Source organism: Lactuca serriola, chromosome 4, assembly GCF_051521515.1.
Source record: "Lactuca serriola cultivar US96UC23 chromosome 4, Lser_US96UC23_V15, whole genome shotgun sequence".
Lineage (NCBI taxonomy): Eukaryota > Viridiplantae > Streptophyta > Magnoliopsida > Asterales > Asteraceae > Lactuca > Lactuca serriola.
The window spans coordinates 276,605,655-276,620,543 of NC_136411.1; the positions used below are offsets into that span (position 1 = coordinate 276,605,655).

Below are 14,889 nucleotides of genomic sequence, written 5' to 3' on the forward strand. Positions count from 1 at the left end.
ATCTTTTGCACCCTACCTTGTTCCACATCTTTGAATGGTGCACTATTTTAATCCATGCAAAACACTATACGACATTTTCAACTTTATCATGTCTTCTATAGTAAAATACGCCTTGAAATATACAATAGTATCAAACAATGTCTTCAGTTATTTGTTTACTATTCCTTCCATGTTTTAAAATGGAACAAAAAAAAATTAAGGCTCCATTTAGTTATGGAAAAATAGTTCCATGAAAAAAAATGCTTAGAAAAGTTAAGAATTTTGAAAACATGTTTACTTGACATTTTTTTTCAAGATATTTATAAAAAAATAAAGAAATTTCATTTTCTGAAAGGGTTAACAAAGAACTTTGAAAACTTTAAAAAACCAATAAATATAGGCTTTTTTTTTTCTTGTAATTAACTTTTTCTAAAATTACAAAAAACTTCGAAAACTTCAAAAAACCAATAAATATTATTTTCATAATTTCCGACTACAAAAATCACACCAAAACATGTCATCCCATCCCACATCCAATCGCCCTTTATAATTTTCTAAATAGAAACTAGTCAATTTTAAATAAACACATTTTCTAAATTTTCCAATCGAAAAATTGAAAATGAAAAACTCCCAAACACGAAAAATATAAAAAGTCTCCATGACTATACACATCCTATATATTTTGTTTTCTTGACATTGATCTCAATCCAATCAAATTAACACTGAAAAATATCTTTCAGTCTCGTCCTAAGCATGCCTTAGAAGGCAGTTTCATCATATACTTAAACAGTTATAATAACATCATGAACCAATATGTATGAGCCATGATCATACACGAAAATATCTGTATTAAGAAAAACAAATTGTGGCACTTTCAACTGGTGTAAGATATGGTTGTATTGTGAAGTGAGGTGGCTTTGTCATGTAATATGCAACAGAATATGTATGTATGTATGTATGTATGTATAAAAGGACCACAAATGAGGGGCCTTATGGGAAGAAGAAATAAAAGCATGAGTTTACAACAATTAGACGACGGGGGAAAAGGGAGTATAGAAAACATTAACACATAAAAGGGAAGAACCAAGAGAGAGATAGAGAGAGAGCATCCTTGTAAACACCTATTAACTTTTTGATATCTGGTCAACAACCTCATCATCATCATCATGTTCCGATTTGAAAATTGTTTGCAAAGCAGGGAGGGAGGGGGAGTGTGTATGAGTATGAGTATGAGTATGTATTATAGTCTCATTCTAATGTTTGATCCGAAGAAAACTGTCCAAAAATATCAGGACATGAATCCCACTTGGCTTTTTCTCTGGCTTCCCAATAACCACCTGTATAAACAAATGTATCACTTGCTTTATCCTTGGCAAACCACTGCGGCTTCCAGCCTCTCTCTTGCATTTTCCGAGCCTGAATCATGTCATTGCAGCATATTATACAAGCAAGCAAGCACATATCTAATTCGACAAAATGCAACTGCATTGCTATCTATCTCTTGTGATGTTATATTAACATATGTATGGCTTTGGTTTGGTATTTATTTTTGATTTTATAACAAAAAACCAAACCAACCCTAAAACTTCTCTTTATTTTTTTTGAAAAGCATCTGTTTTTCAAATGACTTGGTTTTTGTGCCGACTCTTCTCTTGTACTTCTTCATTGAAATGGTCATCATCATCATATATATATATATATATATATATATATATATATATATATATATATATATATATATATATATATATATATAAAATAAATGAAGGTTTTTTTGCCACATATCACACTCTCATTCAATTTGCCAAATGTCATTTGTGGTTATTTTGAATTAATTTCTTTTCCACATGTCATTTTATAAGTTTTTCTATTTTAAAAAATTCTACATAATACTTTAATGTAATAATTACAATAAATGTAGAAATAAATAAATATCAATTTCATTAATGGACTTACCTTCTTATTTCAAAATTTCCAAATTAAAGCTTATTGGTTTATTTTGTTTATTTTTTTTAAATTTAAAAGATAAAAAAATCAATTTTAATAATTCATTATTTTTTCTTATTTTCTTATAAATACAAAATTCTTAAATATTTGAACCTTTATATTTAATTTTTTTAACTAACCCATGTAATACATGGGTCTTACACCTAGTGTGTGTGTGTGTGTGTATATATATATATATATATATATATATATATATATATATCCCTTTGTAGTTTGTACAAGAGATGCTTCACTTAATAAGGCTCTATATGGGTGTTTCTTTTTACTTGGGCATTCTTACAGTGGGTAGAGGGTGTTGGAAGATTTTGTATTCAGAAATTAAGAGGCAAAAGCAAAAAAAAAAAAAAAGAAAGTACCTGTCTTTGACGTTGTTCTAGTCTGAGTTTCTCTGCATTTGCGGTTTCATACTCGCCATTTTCTAAACACCTTTGGTCGGGTCTTAGTCTTGAATCAGTTGGCGGAAGCTTCTCCTGGAAAAAAAAAAAAAAAACACAACAGAGGAGAGGAGAGGAGAGGAGATGAGATGATTGAGACTGATTCCTTGATAGTTCATACGAAGCAAGGCAAAGAGTTGAAAAAGAAAAGATTGATAGATTACCTTTAGGCCAGGGGTAAGCTCATTCAAAGTAATAGCAAAGCGCGTTAGATTGTATCTTGTGGGAACCTTTGGGGGCTTGCTCCTTCTCCACAGCAATTGAGCTTCAGAATACGGGTCACCTTTTCCCTTCCCAGAACAATCTCCACTCACATAATGCATGCTTTCATCCCATTTTCCAATTAAACTGGCTGCAGTCTTTCCACTTCTATTATCTTGCACGACTCCTTGTACCTGCAGAGCAGCTTGTTAATTACTATAATTATTAACTTTTACATATAAGTTAATTACTAGTACCTGATGTGGGTTGCGCTCTATGATCGACTGCTCCTTGAATTTTAGCTTACAGGAATAATTACGGTTCCCTTGGATACGCATTGTGCCATAGTGGTCACAATACAGTTTCCCCAAAATAAGGTTGTATATGGAAGTTGTTACCTGAAACAACAACACTCACTCACTCATCAAGTCAAGTCAACCCTTTATTTACAGATTCATTCTGTTTTAAAACAAACTCATACCTTACTCCACTGAAAAACTTCTCCATCTTCAAATTGCAAAGTTAAAACCCCAACAGGGTCAAGCTGAATTGAGCGACCCCAAAATTTGCTTTTCAGGTTGCTATCTCCCCAAAATTTCCATCCTTTACCATCACAGTGACACGCTACAATCATGGGGTGATGACTTACCTGTTTGTTGCATAACCAACTAATCAACATCAACACACACTATTTGTCTATATTCCATTTCCATTTCCACCTCAAAAAAAAAAGTATAATGTTTTTGTATTGGAAAGAAATGAAAACTGTTATCCTTTTCTCAATTTATAACCCTTAAAGTATAATTAATATTGGCATTTCATTTGTAACAGAGCATATCTGACAGACACAGACTTGTGTGATGGATGGTAATATAGAACTAACACTCTTGGTTAGGATATGACACATGATAATAATTAGTATTTAAAACAAACCTTCTCAGAAAAAAATCGAAGCCCTTTATCTGGATAGTCTGCTTCATAAGTCTCCCCTAGCAACGGATTAAATGGTTTGCAGTTCCTTCCTTCAGTAGAAGCATATCCAGATACTGCAAATGCAGCCACATTCAAAATCCGCATAAGGCTGTTACCCTAAAACAGATTTTATAGTAAAAGGGTGAGAAATCAGATCAATATCAAATACGTCCATCATATTTCCACCATTTAATATAATAATAATAATAATAATAATAAAAAATATTCTTCGTTTTTAAGAGAATAAATATACTGACCCTTTTGCCCCATTCATATGCCCGATCAAGAAGATAAGAATACTCCAAATCCTCGAAACATTTTTGCAGAGAAGATAGAGGTTCATTGAAATATACAGGAAGACAGACTTTGGTAAGATCTTTTCCAATGTTGTCTTTGATCATCGACCAAAGACTTACTCCCTTCTCTTTCTCAATAGGATCGGGCAACTTCTTGCGCCTCTTAACACGAGGGAAGTCATTACCAAATGATCTAATTGAAGCATCTTGATGGTCTTCTTCATCATCAGATGAAAACGATGAGGACCGCATGTCTGAACCAGTACTTTTAAAAGAACCTGATGACAGAAAGTCCCGTGTGTCAAAGAAGGCATTCTCTTCATCATCTGTCTCTTCCTCTGCAGCATCCGCATCTCCCCTCTCATTATCATCTTCAGATTCACTTCCACTTGCTTCTGCCAAATACCAATTCATTCTTTATCCTCCTCTTTATTTTCTATCAACTCTTGTATCTTTTCAATAAAATAATTGCCAAATTCCCTAATTAACTCCCTTCTTTTTTTTACCATTAATTAACACCGACTAAGTCAACCATCCTATGTATGTGATGTGAGATCATACCTTCTTAATTGCTTACTCTTATTCCTCAATACATCCACCCTTTTTCATTCCATCCCTCGCCTAACCAGCATTTTACACCTTTATGATGAAAAATCATTTTTTACTTTAAAAAGTATCGTCATATTTTTAAAAAGATTTAGATGCTGGTGGTCTTAACTCTTAGTTTCAGACTAGTATTAGAGCATATACCCTTTTTTTTTAAATCATTCATCCTATACTCCTTTTAGGGAAAAGAAACCCTCTAACAAGACATGGAATTAAAAGAAAATCAATGCATACCACTGTATTTCTCTTGCCTTAGTCTTGAAGTTGCCCCAACCTCCTTTGATTGTCTTTGGCTCTCATCTACTACTGTGTTCTCAAGGTCAACCTTTTCTGTCTACAAGCAACAGATATAACATATTAGAAAACCTTGAAAGTGATTAACATGAATAGTAGTAGTATATACTGGTCTTTTTCATCTACTATTGGCATGCATCATATGATATTATGTTCTATGAAAGAGATACCATGTCATATTTATTACAATTGCTACAAAAGACTTAGTGGGTAATTCCATTATTACAACATGGATGACATTTATTGCTTAAGCTTGTATATTACAAGCTAAAAAAAAAACACACAAGGCTCTAAACTGATAAATATAACTTGCATAAACTAGTCATATAGCTTGGTTCATAACACTTTTGTGGGCTTAAATGAAACTGAAATGGACTGATGATATAGCCACCAACTAGTGATACTGATAATCTAATGACAATGAGTACTACCATCAACTCACTCATTTTAATGCATTTCTTCCAAGTAATTTTCGTTCATGTCACTTGAAGGTATCAAAAGTACACCAAAAGGTTTCCCCTCAAATCAATACAACCCCTGCATCTGTACAAATCTAAATGAAATAAAAATCATGACCTACAAACTAATAAGATTAACAAATGATAACCTACCCCTGCTGTAAATAAGTTATGCATGGAACTAGTGACAACTTTAATAAGTAAAATCCAAAATTTTAGTAGGATGATTGATAGTACATGGCTTAATCTAGTAAGGTACATCTGGGTGTTTGTGTTTCTCAGTTTTTTCAAAACATCATTCATCCAAAGAGGGGGAAAAAATAAAAGAAACAGGGCCTATGAGATATTACATGTACCTCTAACATACGCAGTGTGTCCATGAGAAGCAAGTGCTTCTGCTTAAGAAGCACCAACTGATCTTGCATCGCTGAAAATTCAGTCCTCATAATAAGTTCAGTGTCCTGGATGGCTGTCTCACTTACACCTTCTTGTAATAAGCGTTGCCTCAACTTTTCTGTTGACACAGTAAAGCCGCCAACAGGAGCCATCAATTCACTGTTAGATAGTCGAGGGAACATTCCCTTCACAGCCTGGAAAGCTTCCATCCATGCAATTCGATCATCCCTTGTGTCTGCCCTCAAATGCAGCCTTTTTGTCCCCGTGAATATGGAAAATCTTTTGTCATCTGACCTACTTTCACGAATAGATGAAACCTACAAAATATGTATGACACCAAACAATGTATCAAAATATATGCAAAACCATCTTAAATAAAATGGAATACGGTATAAAACAATGAAAAAAAAAACGAGAAACACTTTTATTCATATGGAAAAATTCACTTTCATGCATAGTAAAAAGATGATTCCAGCCAACTGAGTTCTCACAATACAACATAAAAACATCAATGAAACTATCAAGTTGAAAGAAATTATAATTGGACTCCTTCAAGCTGATGTACCATGAATACCGAATCCAAACACAAAGATAGAGAGGGATTCACATAAAACAAAGAAATTAATCCCAAACCGACCAAAAGTTTAGAAAGTCAGGCAGACAGAAATCCGAACAAACAGATTGATCTCTCTTAAGACGATTTTCTACAGACGATTTCTACAGAATACCGTCCCAGAACTCCAAGCACAACCTAAACTCAGACATCAGTTGTCAAATTAAACTTTTCAAACCGCTAGATGTTATGACAAATCGCAGACAGACTCGTGATGATTGATCATCACTGAAACTGAATGAAAATTGTTAAAACAGTAAGTGACTTGACCTTGAGATGGACTTCACCAACGGGCTTTCGGCGAGGATGATGAGAATTATTACTAGTAGCGCCGGAATTTCGGTGACGAGAGAATCGGCGGAAAGACTCGTCGCCGATGACCCTTGACCCGTTCTCAGTCTCTTTACTAACAACAATCTTATCAGGCCCATGAATCTTATAGTAGGAAAGCACGCCATCTTGTAACACAAACCATCGAGGCCGCCATCCTTTACCATAATTAACCCATTTGTGCAAAATCCCTGATATCCCACTCCCTACTATATCATTGATCTTCACATCTCTCTGATCTCCACTTGTCAACCTCATCGCGGGTGGTTGCCGTTCAGCATCCGACGCCGTATTGAAAGTAACATGGTGGTTATGGTTGTGGTTGTGGTTGTGGTTGTTAACGTTATGAACGGGATTTATGTGCTTGGAAAAATCCGATACCGGGGCGGCAGCGGAGGAGGGAGTAGCAGGCATCGAATTATTATGATCGGCAGGAACACAGCAAAAAGGATGCATATATATGTAAAAACCAATAATTACGAATTAAGAAAAAGATGATAAAAGAGGGAGAAAATTAGATATGGCGGTGGTCATAACCACGGTTCGGCGGCCGGAGAGAACGAGTAATCCATCAGAATCGTGTAATGATTCAATGGTGGTCCTGCGATGGGGGAAAGTTGCGTTAATTTAGGGGAAACAGAAAGGTTATGGTTGGGGCGTGAATTACGGGCGGAAGAAGAAGAGGAGGAAGAAGTCGCCGGAGGGATTGGAAAGGAATATACCCGGTGGTGTCATTTGGTAGCGACCAACCACTCAAAAAGACGCAACCAGCACTTTTTTGGACCGACTCACATGCTTTTATTCATTTCTACGGTAAAATTTAACCATATATCCCTTGCCTTACCATTTTCTTTGCCTTTGCCTTTGGCTTTAGGGTTAGGGTTAGGGTTAGCATTAGTGTTAGAGTTAGGACCATTATTTTAGATGTTAATCATAAGAAATTATAATATATTTTTATTTTTTATGGACAAATTATTTTAGATGTTAATTATGATATGATATTTAATAAATTTATAATTTATAATTTGTAATATATAACAAAAAAGTTTATGCAATGGCTATTTGAAGACTTTTTAAAAAGTTTCTCGCAAAGCAACATATATAACCGGTTAATTGTCAAATACTTTTATGCTGTTAAATAGCTTTTCCTATCAAAGGAATTGTGAACTTCTCTTGCACGGTGAAATGCCTATGACATTGTGAGATATCTTCAAATTTATGAATTTTTTTCAAATGAATCTATGTAAATATTTTATCATTTATTGTAATTATGTTTGGAATTAGGAAATGTTTTTTTTTTAGAATAGTAAATTCTTTAATTAAACTATATGAATGGTCCTATCGTTTGGGTAATTTTCATGTTTGTTCTCTAATTTCTTTTAACATGAACCATCTCTATGGTTTGGTTTTGTTTCTAGTTTAGTCCCTAACATATCTAAAATATCATTTATACCCTTTCTTACTTTTTTAGACAAAATTACATAAATAATCATTATGGTTGACAAAAAAAATACCACTACAAATCCTTTTGAAGAATTTTGAACATATATGGTTATTGAGAACTTAAAACCTTACATGGATGGTCTTTATAACTAACCCCGTTAGAAATAAAGGTTAAGTATTTATAAAATGACTAATATACCATTCATAGCTTTTGTTTTTTTATTACTTATTTAAGAAAAGAAAAAGATAATCGGACATCTCTCTCTCTCTCTCTCTCTCTCTCTCTCTATATATATATATATATATATATATATATATATATATATATACACACACACACATATACACACACCTATACTTTCTCTAAAGAATACCTATATAATTTATCTCTTTCAAGAACTGGTGTAACATCTGTTTTCAAGTATTAATTATTTGGCATCAATTTATTTTAAGTCTTCATTTTTGAGGTTTTGGCTGATTGCAATACGGTGGTGGAGATCCATCATGGTGCGGCCACGTCATTTAAGTGGTGGCGAGGTCAAGTGTTGGTCGCGGTGCGGTGGCGGGTGGGCTTAAAACCCTAAACATTGAGCATTTTGCCCTATTTAAGCAATAAGATGGTCACAGTTTCGTTTAATCCTTAGCCTCCACCATCCATAAGAGAAAACCTAGCTTAATGTGTGTATGTGTGTTCTTGGTGTCTAGAGTGTGTGTTCTTGGTGTTTCAAGATCTTGGGTACTCTTGGAAGAAGAAGGAAGTGATATTGTTGCTTGAAGAGTGGTTTGGACTTCAAATCTTGCATCCTTTAGAGCTTTTTAAGGTATGAAGCTTCCACCTTTATTGTTTTTTATTAATATTTCATGCTTTTAACTATTTCCCTTATATTTCCTTAGAAGAATGTTCTTGGAGTTTTGATCAACTCCAGAGCCTTGGTTTTGGTTGGTGTTCATTTATGGACTTGTTTTGTGGAAAAGGGGTATGCATTGGTTTCCTTGGAGCCATGTATAAGTTCCTGGCATTTTATTGTGTACAGAATTCTAAATGTTTAATTACCGTATTAGAACTAGCAGCTAACTTTTCGGACTGATAAGAAGACATATGATAGTGTAACGACCCAATTTTCACGTCCAAAAATTTCATTTTTGATTAAGTGATTTGCAAAACATTTATAACAAAATATCATCCGATCATATCATTTAATAAAAAGATGTCTCGTATCTGAAAATCAAATCGTAAAAACATAATAATGTCAGAGTACAAATCCCAAAACAACTCATAGTGCGGAAAACAAGAGTGTGTGTATGACGTGCCGCTACCACGCCAACTCCTTCCCCTTCGCTGAAGAGGTACCTGAAACCAAAACTATAAATTGTAAGCACGAAACTTAGTGAGTTCCCTCATCGTACCACATAACATACAATCTCATAGCATACATACTGTCGGGAAATTCTGGGGTGCCCGACATACCCGGTACGGCAATTCTGGGGTGCCGACCTACCCATGTCAAGCCATTCTAGGGTGTTGACCTACCCGTCGGTCCTAACAACCGATCCTCGGGGTCTATTCCACCCCCTACTGCTACTATCACATATATCATAACATAAACATACTATCAGACATATCTGGGGTGTCCGAACTACCCTTCGGTCCTAACAACCGAACTTGGGGACTACTCCCCTCCTACTACCACTATCACATATAACATATCATGCCAGCATATAAACATATCATCACATGCTGTCAGACATATCTGGGGTGCCTGACCTACCCTTCGGTCCTAACAACCGAACTCTACTACTATCACATATAACATATCATGCCAGCATATAACATATCAGGTAGTAGCAAACCTAGATGATATCACAAAGACAATCATCTAACATACAACTCCTACTGGTGGGCCGACATTGTGGTCGTAGACCCACCGCTATTGGAAGGTAACTCACATCGTAGTAGCTACTGATCTGCGCGGGAATCCTTTGACTGCTGCCGCGCTATAATTCCCACAAAACACTTAGTCATACACTGCTAACTATTCTTAGGTTAAAATGACCATTTTACCCCTGACCAAGTCAAAGTCAAAGTCAACTTCCAGTTGACCTGACTCGCCGAGTTGGCTCGCCAACTCGCCGAGTCCCTATCCTTCCATTTGTCCTCATACCCGTCTCTACTCGTCGAGTTAGGCGATGACTCGACGAGTTTTCCTTCTCAATGAACATCGACTGAATCCTCAACCGACTCGCCGAGTTGTATGAACAACTCGTCAAGTTCATCTTCAACTGATACACAGGTCCTGTCCTTGACTCGCCGAGTTGTATGAACAACTCGTCGAGTTCATCTTCATCCTTAAGAAGATTGCCTTGGACTCGCCGAGTCCCATGAATTTCCAGAACAATGGCTTAGTCCAGAACGTTAGGTCACTCCACGGGACCCCCTAAAACCTTTCCACACTCAATTGGGTCCTTATGTGTGACAACCCAAGTTGTCCCGTTACATTTCCCCGTTACCGTTAACGGAATATTCCACTGTATAAAAGTTCCGTTAATTAGAGGGCATCAATTTAATAAACATTCCATTTGATTACCTTTAACATGTCGTTAAGTCGTGATAAAAATAAAAACACAGGACACACATTTTCATTCATTTAGAAAATGTCAAGTTTTATTATTACGACCACTAAATCGGGTGCGACCAAAAGCCCCGTTTAACGGCAGTATCGGGTAAAATTTCACTGAGCCCCGACTTTGAAACCTATATATGGGTGAGTGGAGTCCATTGGAGACTTTTTACACTCTCTCTCTATACTCTCTCTCTAGACCCGTTTTCGCCCCGAATTCGCAACCAAACGCTTCCAAATTGTAAGTCCGCTTACCCTAGCTTATTCTAAGCGTATTGATTTATGTTTAAAGCCCAAAAACCATCCAAGAAGGCATAGGATAAGGAGTTTACGGCCCAGGAACATCCTAGGGTCGTAAACCCCTAAAAAGGTGCTAAATATGCCTTTAAACTTGACCATAAGCTTAGAATCTATTAAGGGATATAGCCTAGGGGTGCTTAAACACTAAAATGCATGGATTTAGGACTCAAAGAAGAGTTTACGGCCCAAGCACATGCTTAGGCCGTAAACTCCACAAGTCATGGTCCCAAATGTGCACCAAACTCATCCTAGGGCTTATTACATAATTTAGGGACTTATCCTCTTGAGTTTAGACCCTTGAAACACTCCAAAATGAATTAAAGAAAGGAGTTTACGTCCCAGACATGGTCAAGGCCGTAAACTCCCTAAATCATGCCCAAAAGTGTGATTTTGCCCCCCTAATGGCCTTAAGCAATTACCATAAAATACTAGGAGGGGATCTAAGGACTTAAACCCAAGAAAATGAGGGATTTCTTGGAGTTTACGGCCCAAGCATTTATCTAGGCCGTAAACTCCCCAAAACCCCCTCAAATGTTGGTTTTAATCACCCATAATAGCATCAAACTTCATAAGAAAATTCTAGAAAGGCATTAGAGGCTTGAAACTTCACAAATCACTAAGGGTGAGAGTTTACGGCCGTAAACTCCCTTGGGAGAGTTCTTAGGCCGTAAACTCCTATAAAATACCCTTAGAGGCCTCAATTCCACTCATGCCTTTTGGAAAAAGTGCTTAGAATAAATCAAGGAACAAGCTAGAAGCATCAAACACCCAAGAATATGACCTTGGGAGTTTACGGCCGTAAACTCCCTTAGGTTGGGCCGGAAACTCCTTTTTTGGTCCATATTGATGCTTTAAACCCCCTTTACACACTAGATATGTGAGTATAGCAAAGTCCCACAGCTGATAGGAGACCCTTAGCACCCTTAAATGCTACCCAGGACCCCAAACACACAACCAAAAGTGTTTTCCACTCCTTTGAGTGTGTATAATTGTTTAATTAGTATATTATATGCTAATTGTATGTGAACATATGTTATCATATGTTAAAATAGGTCCTTGTGTGTGTTCAAGTCCTTGCGTGACCCCGAACGCCCAAGCGGCACTTTCGTCGGACCTACTTACACCAGGTGAGTTCATACCCCTGAATGAACCTTTTAAATGCTTTTAAATGTTTTATAGGGGGGATTACAAGTTAAACATGCCAGTTATCATATCAATCACATGTGATTGATAACCCGCATGCACAAGATTTTACCACCGTACACTGTTTTACCGAGTAGGACACTGTAAATGGCTTTCAAAAAGGGTTTGTAAATTGTTCAAGTTCTTACTTTTATAGCTTATCAAAGATTCATTTTCAAACTGATTTATAAAAGATTCCCAAAGATTTCTAGAGGTTTTCACACCCATTTATTCAAAGAATACAAATGCGATTTTTCCTGAGTAATAAAGTTTTCAAAGGTTTTCATGAATACTTTTAATTGTTAATTACTGCTGCTTCGCTTATACTTATTTTATACTCCTACTCTGTAATGCTTTCGCTTATACCTGAAGTCACTTATACCTGATGACGCTTATACTTATTCACACTCTTACTTAGTAATACGAGTCTACTTCGCTTATACTTGAGATCGACTTTACTTCACTTATACTTGATACGCTCTTACTTCACTTGTGGTCATCTCCTCTTCGCGATGCGCTTATACTTATCCGACACTTATACTTCACTTGCGACCGCTCTTACTTCACTTGTTAGACACTCCTACTTCACGAGAATCACTTTTACTTGATACCCACTCAAGCATAGTTAGATGTATGCCTATGCTTGTGTAAATGCGTATAAATAATGGTTGAAGGACTTAGGAAGGTTGTCCGCCCTATTTCCTTTTCTTCGTTGAGATGTGGTCTGGTGGGATCGGATATCCATCCGAATGTCATTTGATTCATTAGTTATATACTATGTATACAAGCTTAGGCATACGGGTTACTTCAGTTAGTTCAGTTAAGAGTCTCTACTTCAGGTCTATACTTTCATTAGAAACCCACTATTGGGAAGTCTCTACCTCTAGTCCAGCAATTTCATTAGAAACCCACTATTGGGAAGTCTCTACCTCTAGTCCAGCACTTTCATTATAAACCCACTATTTGGGATGCATCTTCAGGACACGGCCTTCTCCGTTGTCTAGTTGGTAACCAGAGTCTCCTGCAGGGAGAGCGAACATTGTGTGTATAGATCTATACGGGATTGACACCCCCGCACCCTGACTGCTAGCTACAGTCCACGGCTCACCAAGCCACGGGGTGACAAATGTCACATTATATAGATGCTTGTAGGGCGTCTGGAACTCTAGTCAGTATGGTTACGAGTATCCTGGGTTACCTTATAATTCATGGCTTTAAGGTAACGGTATTTCGTCAGCAATTTACACTGTATGCTGATGTCACTTTTCAGAGTCACACTGTTTCGACCTTGCTAGCTGTATCTTTCATTTGATACTGTCTGGGGTCTATAGTCTTTGTTTCGACCTTGCTAGCTGTATCTTTCATTTGATACTGTCTGGGGTCTGTAGTCTTTGTTTCGACCTTGCTAGCTGTATCTTTCATTTGATACTGTCTGGGGTCTATAGTCTTTGTTTCGACCTTGCTAGCTGTATCTTTCATTTGATACTGTCTGGGGTCTGTAGTCTCTGTTTTGACCTTGCTAGACGTATCTTTCATTTGATACTGTCTGGGGTCTGTAGTCTCTGTTTCGACCTTGCTAGTTGTATCTTTCATTTGATACTGTCTGGGGTCTGTAGTCTCTGTTTCAACCTTGCTAGCTATATCTTTCGTTTGATACTGTCTGGGGTCTGTAGTCTTTGTTTTGACCTTGCGAGAGATACCTTTCATTTGGTATCGTCTTCGGTCTATATTCACTGTTTGAGACCTTACCAGTTGTATCTTTCATTTGGTACCTTCTGGGGTCTATGTCTCCCCTTTGTTAGACTGAACCAGGCATGTCGTTAATTCGATACCCTCCTGGAGTCTATGATTCTTTGCCTTAGTCAGCAGTCCTCACTGCTGAGGCATATATTATTCCCTGATGTCTCTTGCTTTCTTTAATAATGAAATTCAGTATTTTGATAAAAATAGCAATTAAGGGAAAACTACCTCTTACCACAATACACTGAAACAGTCTTGGTAGAAGGCTGCTTTATTTAAAGAAAATATAGGATTTTCTGGAAAGAACACTGATGCACTGAAAACACTTAAACTACTACTTATTAAAGTTATTTGACTAAATGACACTAAATACTTATGAACTCACCAGCATTTGTAAAAATGCTGATACTCGCTTTTCAAATAACTTGTAATCTCAGGTCAGCAATTAGACAGGTACATCCCCGGAGCTGCTGATGAAGATGGCTTAAGTACCTTGCTGCACTTTATATATGTTGCTTGTATTACCTTGATACTATGTAATGTAACCATGTAAAATTATTACTATTAATGCAATGTTTTGTTGTACTTTGATTACTATATGCATGTGTTGTGATACTTGACATGACGTCATCCACCCCAGAACGTTTCCGCCGTTCCGGTTTTGGGGTGTGACATTATGACCCTCAATTGACATGGGACAGAAACCTTGGACTCGCTGAGTCCAAGAACGGACTCGTCGAGTTGGTCACATCCACTCACGGAATCTTCAATTTATGATGTACAACCCTTGATCAAAAGATAGATCTATGCTTCTACAATCGATCTAGCACGTAAAGTTACAACCTTTACGTGCTTGCATGGGACTTTGAGCTTAAAAGGTCCTTAAACAAGCTCTCTCAAAGCATGGGGCCTTCCTTGAGTGCAAGAGCCACTCCTTTCTGCCTTGTAACCCCTCTAAGGACCTAGATCCAAAACATCAACTCCAAACCATGCTTGCAATCATGGTTGGTGACCAAAATG

At 36.8% G+C, this 14,889-nt stretch overlaps 1 protein-coding gene across 2 annotated transcripts; it reads right to left on the reverse strand.

Moving 5' to 3' along the window:
- Positions 1–810: 810 nt before the first annotated feature.
- Positions 811–7,388, reverse strand: LOC145097047 (oxysterol-binding protein-related protein 1C-like). Of its 2 annotated transcripts, none has more exons than XM_079034532.1 (10): positions 6,527–7,388; positions 5,604–5,960; positions 4,730–4,829; positions 3,851–4,281; positions 3,555–3,710; positions 3,103–3,270; positions 2,879–3,019; positions 2,585–2,815; positions 2,343–2,456; positions 811–1,395 (listed from the first exon to the last, which is right to left on the reverse strand). In XM_079034532.1, exons 1-10 carry the CDS (start codon positions 7,040–7,042, stop codon positions 1,228–1,230), a joined length of 2,382 nt encoding a protein of 793 aa, XP_078890658.1. In that variant the 5' UTR covers positions 7,043–7,388; the 3' UTR covers positions 811–1,227. The 2 variants fall into 2 exon arrangements, with proteins under 2 accessions (XP_078890658.1, XP_078890657.1); XM_079034531.1 differs by having other exon boundaries at positions 3,851–4,284; positions 6,527–7,387.
- Positions 7,389–14,889: the final 7,501 nt, after the last annotated feature.

Coding starts and splice junctions, on each gene's coding strand:
- LOC145097047 (XM_079034531.1), bottom strand. CDS start 7,042: ATGCATCCTTTTTGCTGTGTTCCTGCCGATCATAATAATTCGATGCCT. Junction 4,285..4,729: donor AAGGCAAGAGAAATACAGTG/GTATGCATTGAT, acceptor GGTATTTGGCAG/AAGCAAGTGGAAGTGAATCT. Junction 3,711..3,850: donor CATATGAATGGGGCAAAAGG/GTCAGTATATTT, acceptor AATCTGTTTTAG/GGTAACAGCCTTATGCGGAT.